Raw genomic sequence first — 12,175 nt, forward strand, 5'->3', positions numbered from 1 at the left:
AGTTTTGATTCCTCCAAGACAAAAAACACTGTCTGCGTCAAATTACTTGAAGAACAAGTCTATGAACACGATCAGAACTAGACGTTTACTCTAAGCTTTAAAAATATGTGCTTTTGCTAACAATACCTTTTTAGATCAGACTTATTTACCATGGAGGAACTCCTGAAATAGTTTTCAAGTCTCAGGAAACCCCCACTAAACTTTCTAGACCTACAGTACATTAGGAAGTTGTAGATGGTTTTAAAAAATCTAATATATATCAGGGTTTTCTTAAATCAGAACTTTACTCTCTAAATCAACATGAATTAAGTTTATTCCTCATACTGCTAGCATTAGTAAATAGATAGGAATGAAAATATTATATTTTACTTGTTTAAACCTTTTTTTTTATTTTTTTTGCTTCCTGGTTCCTGGCCTAGGCCAAAATAATGTCATACATCCCAGGAGTCTTCATGGGCACTTTTTTTTTTTTCTTTTCATCTGGACGATGGGTTTTCTCAGCTAAGCACACCCTGCGTGCCTGAGCTAAGGGCAGATAGATTCCAGGGAGTAAATACTTCATACATTATCTACTATTTCACAAGATGGCCTTGGCTAAAAATGCGAGATGGGGGGGCGGCGGGGTTGTTTTTCAAAGTGACTTGAAAGCATGGATACATGGATGGGTGAGTTTGCTTTAAATATTAAAAATTAATGTATTAGCATTATTGGGTTTGCGGTGCTCGGGAACAGTTAAGTTCCACTTTTGAGTAGTAGTTTCCCCCCAGTTGGTGCCTACATTCAAATTTTATAAGTATTGGGGAATAGCGTGAAGAGCCCCACTGACTGCATCTAGGAGTTAAGTTGGGTTACTGTCTCAGTTACAGACAAGCTCTTAGTAGTATGAAATCCTATCTACATTCTTCAGACTGATTTAGAAAATGCATTCCCCAAATATAATAATACCTTACTCGTGGGAAAGGCAGGACTCCACTTACAAGATGATTAAAACTGACTCCCCCGTAACTACTTTTCTTCCCTCCCTGCTCCACCTATTGTCATCAATCATCTTATCTTGCTCATTCCCAATATTTGAGGATAATGTAAGATGATTATTTAATGACAGTATATTTTGGAGCCAAACTTCAGTCACCAATGTGTTTGGTGTTTTTTTTGTTTGGTTTTTGTATGTCCATAGTATTATGACAAATCCTTAATAAACGGTTCAGTGTGACTAAAACATTTAAAGTAGAAGTAGAGGTTCTATTTTAACCGAAGCAACCATTAATCCCGATAGTATTAAATTTGCATGGTTCAAATTTTTTTAATATGGTTCTTAAAAACTCCCCTTTGATTGCAAAACTTTGAGGTTTAGTAGATCACTGCGGTTGTTGTGCAGGTTCTCCACCTCCCTAGGCCCGTCACTACCAAAAGTGACATACCTAGCCGGCAGGTGTGAACATTCAGAGCTAGCACCATCATACCCCAATGGTTGGGTGGGATGGGGGGCAATGCTTGGCAGGTAAGGCTGGGTGGAATGAGTACGGGGCTACTTGGAGCTCTGCTGAATTTGTTACACAGAGGCTAACAACGGTTTAAAATGGAACTTCACCCTTCCTGGAGAGTTTCCTCCTCTCCATGCCCCCCTCCGTTGCAGAACTAATACATTTTTTTTCTTCCTCTTTTTGTTTGTTTACTTTTTTATCTAGACTGATTTTCTTCCTAACCTCTCTCCTGTCATTCGCCTAGGCTAATGACGTCAGCCCTCCCGGTGCCTCTCAGGATTTGTGATGTGGATATCCCTTGAGGCACCGGGAGCATCTATTCAGTAAAACAGGAGGGAGTGGGCCTAGCGGCACATCATCGGGAGGAGTGCCTGTGCCTCCCAATGACATCCCAGAAGAAGATGGTGGCACAGGACCCAAGTGCTGGTTACATAGAATGGGGTTGGCAGGAGGACAATGCTGGATCCACTGGATTGGTGAGTATCTTTCCAGTGCAGAATACAGCATCAGGTTGGCGGAGGAGGAAAACATTTTTTATTTTTATTTTTTTTTAATAGGGGGGTTGGTTAAAGTTCTGCTTTTAAGGAAGTGCCTGTAACCTGCTACATACAACAAGTAGACCGTTGTCCGTACAGAACAGGAGACTGCTGATTGTCTAGCTGAGACTACTGTTTCTAATCTAGACAATCGGTAATTCTGAAAAGAATATAAACGTCAATTTTATTTGACATACTAATCATAGGCCCATTTTGATTTTTAAGGTAGAATTCCACTTTAAAGAAAAACTTTGCATCATGCATCTAAATTTGGATTCTTATTTTTAACGTAATCAAGTTCGTTCACATTCCAGATACGAAGACAAAATAAGATCCTCAGAATCCAGCCAAAGTCTATTTGGAAATGTCCTGGTATTCTCAGAAATGCCCATTCTTCATCTGTTTATGTAACAAATGTATCCATTATTGACCTACGAGCAGCTGCAGATTTGTGGTTATTGGCATAACTGAACATCTACAACAAGGACCTGTTCTTTGTAAAGTCTTCTGTTTTGGGAACAACGAAAAGCCATGTACTTACAGCAAAAAAAAATAAAAATGACTTGTCTATGAATATATGGCAAGACGCATCTAGAATTGCTTTGGGAAATAATTGTATCTACACGGAGGTTATATAAAATGAGTATACTGTAATTACCGTATCCTTAATCTGAACATCTTTAACCGGTGAGAGATCTGTAGGGTTTTGCTCAGCAATTAAAGCATGTTAGAACAAGCACTGCGATTCCCAGTGGCTGCTACTGCTTTAATAATGTTTGCCAACACTTGAGCCATTCTGTATTCAGCCTTAATGACTACATGCGGATTTTCATTACCTTGAAGATACCATAATTGAAAAACAGTTTTCTTCAGGATTAGTTTCATAATCGCTGATTACCTGATCTCCAGCTGCATTTACAAGTTAGTGGAGTGGAATGTCAAAAAACAAATGTTCTCTCTGATTTCATTTACAACAATATTCACAGACATACTATAGACCACACAGCATGGACAGTGTGAATATGACTTACATTATATGTGCCAATCTCCTAATGATGCTATACAGTATGTTTTAATGTTCCCTATAATAGCACACATGCAATATGTAAATGACTTTCCACTAACATTAAAAAAACTTATTTATGACACATGCACCTAACTTTTAGCTACAGTACTGTAACCAACTGTCTACTATCTCATGCAGCAGAATTTTTATACGATTAGTTCCCTGTAGGATACAACCCATAGGCCTGATCACCCCATGCACATTAGTATTATCTCTCTGTGTGCCAGCAGGAAGATGGGAAAGATCTCCCTCTTACCGGCTCTTCCATATGAGAAGAGTTTAGGCTCTCTTTCATGTGCTGGCAGGGAGATCAAAGTGCTGGGGTCACATATATGTAGACAGACACACGTGTGTGTTTGAGATTTAGAGTGCACTCCCTAAGGCCCCTTTCACACTGGGGCAGGAGGTGCATCGGCAGTAAAATGCCGGTATTTTTAGCGGCACTTTAGCGTTGGATTTGTGGCCCTATACGACACCCGCTAGTGGCCGAGAAAGGGTTAAAAACCACTGCAAAGTGCCTCTGCAGAGTCGCTTTGCCAGCAGTATAGCTGTGCTGCCCCATTGATTTCAATGGGCAGGAGTGCTGTATACACCGCTCCTTCACCGCTCCAAAGATGCTGCTAGCAGGACTTTTTTTACCGTCCTGCTAGCGCACCACTCCAGTGTTAAAGCCCTCGGGGCTTTCACATTGGAGAGACAGAAGCGGCTGTTTCAGGATAGTTTTAAAGGCGCTATTTTTTAGCACAATAGTGCCTGCAAAATGACCCAGTGTGAAAGGGGCCTAATGCAATAGGCTGCGCACACCTATGATACAACCACATAGTTTTCAGCTGTCCCTCATTTGGAAGGACTGTCCCTGCATGCCGTAGTATTTTATAGAGCACACCTCCCCAAATGTGATGTGTCCCTTGTGCTGTTTATTATGACTATAATCTTCTGGTGTGGCAGGGGTTAATAAAACTGAGGGAGCTGTGACAGACACTCATTAGGAGCCAGAAGTATGCCAGCACACCAAGGATCTCCAGAATGGGTAAAAGCTTTATTCAACGATCACAGCTATTGTTGTTGTTGTAACTATGACGTGATTGCTGGATAAAGCTTTGGACCCATTCTGGTTCCCAGCCGATGGTCACTGCAGCACCCATTTCCATTTCCAGCCAGTTTCAGGAACATGTGCATTGGGAATAGTGTGCTTGGGCACTAAAAAAGAGTGCCTGACTATGCTTGCTTTTTCCACCTACCGCCTCCAGCCAGTATTATAACTTCTATGGAAGAAATGTGATCTATGAATGGAGGACAGACAGATAATTGGTCCCCCACTTTCATTTATAGATTGTTTTATTCATAGAAGCTGTAGTACTGGATTCTATGAATGGAGGGATGTGAGTGGATAGGGCAGGTATAGTCAAAAGTGCCCATCGACTTTTCAAAGCAAGCTTAAATTTTAAGGGCTAGTTACTCCTAGCAGTGCTACAAATGTAGCAAATGTGGCATAGCTGCAGGATTGGGTGCAGTGTATGGTAGGCTAACTTTCAGCATTTTTTTCCATAATCCCAAAAAATTATGACGTTTCAGTTCAAGCAGATATTTTGCTATTAATAAGTAACAATATATATAAATATATACACACAGTGTGTGTATATATATATATATATATATATATATATATATATATAGTAATATTTGGGGGTTATTTTAGCTTAAAGGTAGAGCTTACCAGTGAGCTGAGTCCACGCCAGATATGCCGTTTTAAGGGCTTGTAGGCCCACTTTTATTAAAGAAAGAAAAGTCCGATAACAAAATAGTTGCCCACACAGGGGTTTCAGCTTTCCACAGCAATAATGTACGTAGAACCAAAAATACCAAGCCACCTGGCTCTCTTTAGCAGCACTGCTGCTCAGACTTCGGCTGCAGCCCTCTTGGCTCTTTAACAGAGTTCCTGTACACCCAGTACCTCAGCACTCTTTACTAGCTTCTTTTTTTCAGCCCACAAGCTTGGACCCTCTGTCTGCTCTGACAGACCGACCTGTGCAGACCTGCACACTTCTTCTCCCTTACTCGCCTGGACTCCTCGGGAGGGTGGAGCCCAGAACCATGGTGTTGGCTTTGTTTTAAGCCCAAGACCCACCTGTGCAATCATCCAGCCAGACTGCTGGCTGTTCCCAAAACCCGGTCCCAGGATTGGAGATTCCGTACTACCACAATATATATATATATATATATATATATATATATATATATATATATATATATATATATATATATATATATATATATATATATATATATATATATATATTTGAAACTAACACAGGCTTAAAGAGGTTGTAAACCTCTCTGTGGAAGTTCTCCCCTTATGTAAGCCTAGAAAAGGGCTTACTTATAGGTACTGTAAATATTTCTTAACCGTGCGCTGTTTAAAAAAAAAAAAAGTTTGCGGAATCATTTTAGGTGAAGTTACACTTTAAGGTCTGATTCACACCTATGCAGGTTGCAGTTTTGCATATTGCAGGTGCATTTTGCGTTTTTCAATACACGCTTGGAACCAAAAACCAGAAAAAAGTTCCTGGCCCTTTCCATAAAGATGTGAACTACATCCATTGGAAACCATGTTAAATGGACTGGAGTGTGTTTCTACAAAACTGAAAATGCACTAAAAAAACACATAGGTGTGAACCAGGCCTAAGGCTCCGTTCATATTATTTATTATTGCCGGTCGGGAACATTAAAAAAAAAAAAAAAAAAGGGTCAGGGACTTCTTTTCCTGCCTTCTGCCAGGTAGGGCAGCTTATTGAAATGAATGTGCTGCCTACATGCAGAATGCAGTTCGCGCAAGTTTGAACCTAGCCTAAGTAATTAGTGGAGATGAGCACACTATCCAGCATGTTATCACAGGCGAAAGGAAGATGCATTCAACCAAAGAAATGTATAATATTGTTGTGCCATAGATCTATGGAAAATTAGTTGCTGCCCATATCCCTAACTCGGATATAAAATACAACAATTTCCTCTCTGGGACTTTGGAAGGCAGAAACTCCTAGACAATCAAGATGTATTTGAAACTATATTCGTATTTTTATTAAAAAAAGTTCAAATTGAGGATATAGCTTTAAAAGTCAAAATTGAATGCATATATTTTACAGGTGAAATATAAAAAAAGTAATACATGTATGTACAAACAAAATAACCACTTGACTCTGTCCAGTGAATAGAACTAGGACAGAGGGTTCCCGACACGTTTCAAGGTTAATAACAATAAAACCTCTTCTTCAGGGGTTGGTGGTTCAGTGATTGGTTGTCTACAATTGAATATAAAACAAAGAAGCAGTAAGCATTCATCAAATAACATATATATAGGTAAGCTTTGCAGTAAACATTAGAATAAACATTCTAAACATATTTATTGAAAATCACCAATACTGCATCCATTTAAAAAGAAAAAGGTAGAAGATCTGCTGCCAGAGGTCAACCCTATTGAGGGGAGCCGATGAAGGTGAAATTGGGGGGCTGGGGATTTTCCAGGCCCAAACTCGAGGTCAAATACAGAGGGCGCCCTCATCCAAAAAACAGCCCAGAGCTATCAACATTGAGGCAAAAGACCCCTTAAAATTTTCAGGTCTCAGGCGATAAAAAGCCTGTTTGTTATAAAGTGTACGCAATTGTGATAATAAAACACATATATATTATTTTGATATAGAGAGAAGTTAATCCTTTATTTGGAGCACACACCATTAAATAGGCTGGTGGGTTGATAGCGTGCAGTCCGAAGGAGAAGCATATATATAAGACCAAGGCAGGACAGCACCTAACATTTTTAAGAAAATTAAGAAATAATGTGTCACACGCAGGGTACAATGCGAGAGCAGAATTGCATCTCTAAGAATATTGAGTAACAAAAATTCAAAGAATCATTTGCAAATTTAGCATACAGAAAGCTGGTGTTTTTCCTGTGGTCTGGATTAAAGAATGCTTGGTCTACACGGTGCTGGGAGCAGCATAAGACTGAACACCAAGGTGTCCGCCTTATATAGAGCATATCCTGCTAATCAGCTGTTTCTCTCACAGCTGTGAGTAGGAAGGAGAAAAGGCAGGAGGGAGGGGGCCCCCTCCAAGTCCCCGACGTGCAGACCCACCCCCCAGAGCGTTATCTCATCAAAACTTGACGAGGTATAGAGTGCCGCTTGGAGACAGCATCATGACGTCACCCACCCGATGGAGAGGGGTGGGGACGTGATGCCCAGGTGGCGGCCCGCGGTGCATAACGGACACCATGTCAACAAGGTACGCCCAGAAAAGTAGAGGCCAGCCCCATCAAAGGGAAAAGACGCAGGTGGCACCCGTGCGCCGAGTGACTAAGAGATGGGCCCAGTGTGTCTTACCCCCAGTGGCTTGATTTGCAATGACAGGCAGCGGAGATTAACCCTAAAATCACAGAAAAGAGCCAGAGAACAAGAATACAAATACATTATATAAGTCAGAAAATATAAAAGGGAATCGAAAAGGAGGAAAAAAGAGCTGATGAATTGAAGATGAAATAGATTCATTCAGGCCTGGGGGTCTAGTTGCTTTTAGGTGACTTGGGTTACGGGATTTGATGGATGCTATGTGTCGATGCGCTCTCTTCCAAAATTCAAGGCTTGTCTTGCCTAGATAAAAACACGCATAGTCGCATGACAAAAGATATACAACTTCAGAAGTTTGACAATTTGCATAGTGGTTTGGTAGATATTTTTCACCATTTGGCAATCTTCTATTTTTAGCAGTGTTCATAAACAGGCAGTAGCTACAGCCCCCACACCTGAAAGTCCCTGGACCTTTACAGGGATCTCTCTCTCCTCCTTCTCCTCCCAAGTGTTCACTCGTGACTAGTTGATCTCTTAACGATTCGGCCCGTTTGAATGTGAATGAGGGATTATCTTTTACGAATGGCCCAATACTTGGATCGAGTTTCAGCACATGCCATTATTTTTCAATGATATTCTTAGGCCGCGTACACACGGGCGGACTGTTCGCCCAACTTTGTCCGTCCAACAGTTTCGGAAAACAGTCCGCTCAAAATTAGCATGGACGGACATGGCCACACACGACGAACGAACAGTTTGCTGAAACCGTGCGCGATGACGTGAACGGCACGTACGACGGGACAAAAAATACGACGTCCTATACACTGCATTATAGCTTTCGGCGTGAAAATCCTTTCTGAGCATGCGCGCAACTTTGTTTGACGAACAAGCCTACACACGAGCGGGCTGTTCGCTGAAACAAGGTTTCAGCGGACAGTTTTTCGGAAATTCCGAAAAACCTTGTCCGTCCAACTGTCCGCTGAAACTGTCCGCTGAAAGCCCACACACGAGCGGACTGTCCGCCCAAACACTGTTCAGCGGACAAAGTTGGGCGAACAGTCCGCCCGTGTGTACGCGGCCTTTAAGGTCTTGTGTTTATTTGAGAATTTGGTAATGGTCCGTGTCGGATTGGTCTTATTTTGTAGCAGACATGGGATTATAAATAAGCTCATGTATCCTCCTTAAGCAAGCTCTTTTGAAGACTTTTTTTTAGGCAGGTGGAATATGATCATGCCAATAGCCTTTCTTTTAATGAGTCAGCTTCTTTTTTGAAATCGTTGTCATTAGAGCAATTTCTTCTGACCCTCCTTTTCGATTCCCCTAAATATTTTCTCTGACCTATATAATCTATCTATTTGTATTCTTGTTCTCTGGCTCTTTACTGTGATTTTAGAGTTAATCTCCACTGCCTGTCATTGCAAATCCAGCCACAGGGGGTAGGACGCACTGGGCCCATCTCTTTGTCACTCACTCGGTGCACAGGGGCCACCTGCGTCTTTTCCCTTTGATGCGGCTGGCCTCTGCTTTTCTGGGTGTACCTGGCCGAGTGTTCTCGTTGCCATGGCGCCTGTTATGCAACGCTAGCCGTGGACGGCAGTCACCTGGGCATCACGCCTCTCTCCATCGGGCGGGTGACATCACGACGCTGTCTCCAAGTGGCGCTCTATACCTCGTCAAGTCTTGACGAGATAATGCTCGGGGGGAGTCTGGGCACCCGGGACTTGGAGGGCGCCACCTCCCTCCAGCCCTTTCTCCTTCCTACTCTCAGCTGTGAGAGATACAGATGATTAGCGGAATATCCTCTATAAAAGGTGGACACCTTGGTGTTCAGTCTTATGCTGCTCCCAGCACCGTACAGACCAAGCATTCTTTAATCTAGACCACAGGTAAACACCAGCTTTCTGTATGCTAAATTTGCAAATGATTTTTTGAATTTTTGTTACTCAATATTCTTGGAGACGCAATTCTGCTTCGCATTGTACCCTGTGCGTGACACATTATTTGATTTTCTTATAGATGTTAGGTGCTGTCCTGCCTTGGTCTTATATATATGCTTCTCCTTTGGACTCCACGCTATCAACCCACCAGCCTATTTAAAGTTGTGTGCTTCAAATCGAGGATTATCTTATATATATATATATATATATATATATATATATATATATATATATAAAAAATCACAGTTGCACACACTTTATAACAAACAGGCTCTGTGCTGGACCTCGAGTTTGGGCCTGGAAAATCCCACCCACCCCATTCATCGGCTCCTCTCAATTGGGTTGACCTCTTTTTTCCCTTTTTCTTTTTAAATTGATGCAGTATTGGTGATTTTCAAGAAATATATATGGTTAGAATTTATATTCTATTATTCTAATATGTTTACTGCAAAGCTTACCTATATATGTTATATGATAAATGCATACTCCGTCTTTGTTTTCTATTCAATTGTAGACAACCAGTTACTGAACCACCAACCCCTGAAGAAGAGGTTTTATTCTTATTAACCTTGAAACACGTCGGGCACCCACTGTCCTAGTTCTGTTCACTGGACAGAGTCAAATGGTTATTTTGTTTGTACATACATGTGTTTTTGTTTTTTTTGATAGTTTACCTGTAAAATATATATGCATCCAATTTTGACTTTTAAAATTATATCCTTAATTTTTACTTTTCTAATAAAAATATGAATATAGTTTCAAATACATCTTGATTATCAAGGAGTTTCTGCTTTCCAAAGTCTCAGAGAGGAAATTGTTCTATTTTATATTCAACCAAAGAGATCATAAGTCAGTCTTCTTGGTGACTTTATTGCAGAAAGTGGATCTCCATGTGAAACGGCTGACAGTCAGGCCTTTATGTACAGCTTCATTTTTTTAACCATCCCACAATAAAAATTAAAAAAAAAAAGAAAGAAAAGAAAACTTTTAGTGCCCTGCTTTTCTGATCCTTTTACTTGTTCATATAAAAGTATTGTTAATGGAAAATAAAATTCTGTAGGAAAATATTTTTAAACGTAATTTCACTTGCATACTAATTAAGATATTATTATTTTTTTTCACATCAGATCTATCTCCGAGCTACTGATGTTAAACTGATGAGACAGCTGCTCATTATCAATGAAAACATTGAATCTATCAAATGGATGATGGAGGAGAAGGATCTCATCACCAGCCAGGAAAGCAGCTTGAGCGGGAGTCTTTGCAGTCTATTGGAAAGCCGAGACACCTCATTACACGGAAGTTATACCAGTTTGCACGGCTACAGTGATGGGATGGATGAGATCTCGGTGGGAAGCTACTTGGACACTCTAGCAGATATTGTTCCAGGACATTGTACTCCAGATTTTGATCAGTACAGTGATACACAAGAGAACCGTGGAGACTACCAACCACTGGGTAATGATTCCAGTGAACAGCTTGATGAATATTACTGCATCAGATAGAGCAGGAAGTAGAACAACCCACACTGGATGAGTGAGGCATTTTTAAAGGGTAATTCCACTTAAATGGTCTGAACGGTTCCCATATTTCATCAGCCCGTGTCTCTCAGCACCCTGGTTCACTAGGAGCTTTAAGCCCTTACACCAGTGATGGCAAACCTTGGCACTCCAGATGTTTTGGAACTACATTTCCCATGATGCTCAACTACACTGCAGAGTGCATGAGCATCATGGGAAATGTAGTTCCAAAACATCTGGGGTGCCCAGGTTCGCCATCACTGCCTTACACTGACAAAAAGAGGTTCAGTGTTTTTTATTTTATTTTTTTTGCACATCTTACTTACCTCACTCCTGCAAAACCCACTGCCGCTTAGTGAATTTCTTCTTTAATTTTTTTTTTACCAGCTTCTAAGAAATAAAAGATGTACACATTTGTAATAGAAACAATGTGCCTTGTTTCTACTGAATTATTGTTTGAGATAATTTACTATTTATTATGTGTGTTTTAATTGTACCTATTTTATAATGTAATTGACTAAACCTCTACATTGCAATAATAACTTTCTTGCTTATTTTTAAGAACTGGGGGGGGGGGGGGGGGGGCTACTTATGTATGACTGTTAAATGGCTACTTGTCTTTGTTCTTTGGCTGGTCTGTAATTCAAATTTTTTAAAAATAAATATAAACGTCACTGTGACGCACAGTATGACCTTTTTAATACGATGCTAAATTCTTAGGCCTCATTCACACTTGCACGCCTGAGATTAGATTTTCTAAAAACTGGGAAAGTTTATCTGAGATATATAAACAACTTTTATGCCGCCCAGATCACTTTTTCATGCAATTAGGGCCTCATGCACAGTAGGCGTTAAAAAGACTGCTGATGGTTTTGTAGCTTATTCCAGCCTTGTGAAAGTCTACAATCTTGTCCCTGACAACCTTTGACAGCTCTTTGGTTTTGCCCATCATGGTGGGTTTGAATGGCGTGATTGACGATGGATCTACATATTTTTAATAAAGGAATTGTCAAAAACTGCTGAAAGGCCTGCCATTTATTAAACATTTTTCTATATCTGGCAATAGTATTGTATTTTCTATCCAGGGTACAGATGCGCCACTTTACAGGCAGCCTAAGAGACCACACAGGCACTATAGTTAAAGGAATTTTTCATTTTATTGTTGCACTTTAAGCATCATTAAAATCACTGCTCCTGTAAAAACAATCTTTTAAAAAAAAAAAAAAAATGTTCTGCATTGATGTCCCCCAGGGCAGTACCCAGACTCCCATGCCCTTTTTCTGGCCAAT

General features: G+C 40.5%; 1 protein-coding gene across 1 annotated transcript in view; it reads left to right on the forward strand.

The window, feature by feature from the left end:
- Positions 1–11,575, forward strand: part of LURAP1L (leucine rich adaptor protein 1 like) — a 49,104-nt gene extending 37,529 nt beyond the window's left edge. The window contains exon 2 of the mRNA XM_077475096.1: positions 10,494–11,575. Within this exon, the coding sequence (XP_077331222.1) occupies positions 10,494–10,871 (378 nt within the window). The 3' untranslated portion in view covers positions 10,872–11,575. The remainder of the gene's footprint in view (positions 1–10,493) is intronic.
- The last annotated feature ends 600 nt before the right edge of the window (positions 11,576–12,175 follow it).

The sequence above is a fragment of the Lithobates pipiens genome, unplaced genomic scaffold, assembly GCF_037356315.1.
Source record: "Lithobates pipiens isolate NorthernLeopardFrog02 unplaced genomic scaffold, aLitPip1_a1.2 Scaffold_13, whole genome shotgun sequence".
Classification (NCBI taxonomy): Eukaryota; Metazoa; Chordata; class Amphibia; order Anura; family Ranidae; genus Lithobates; species Lithobates pipiens.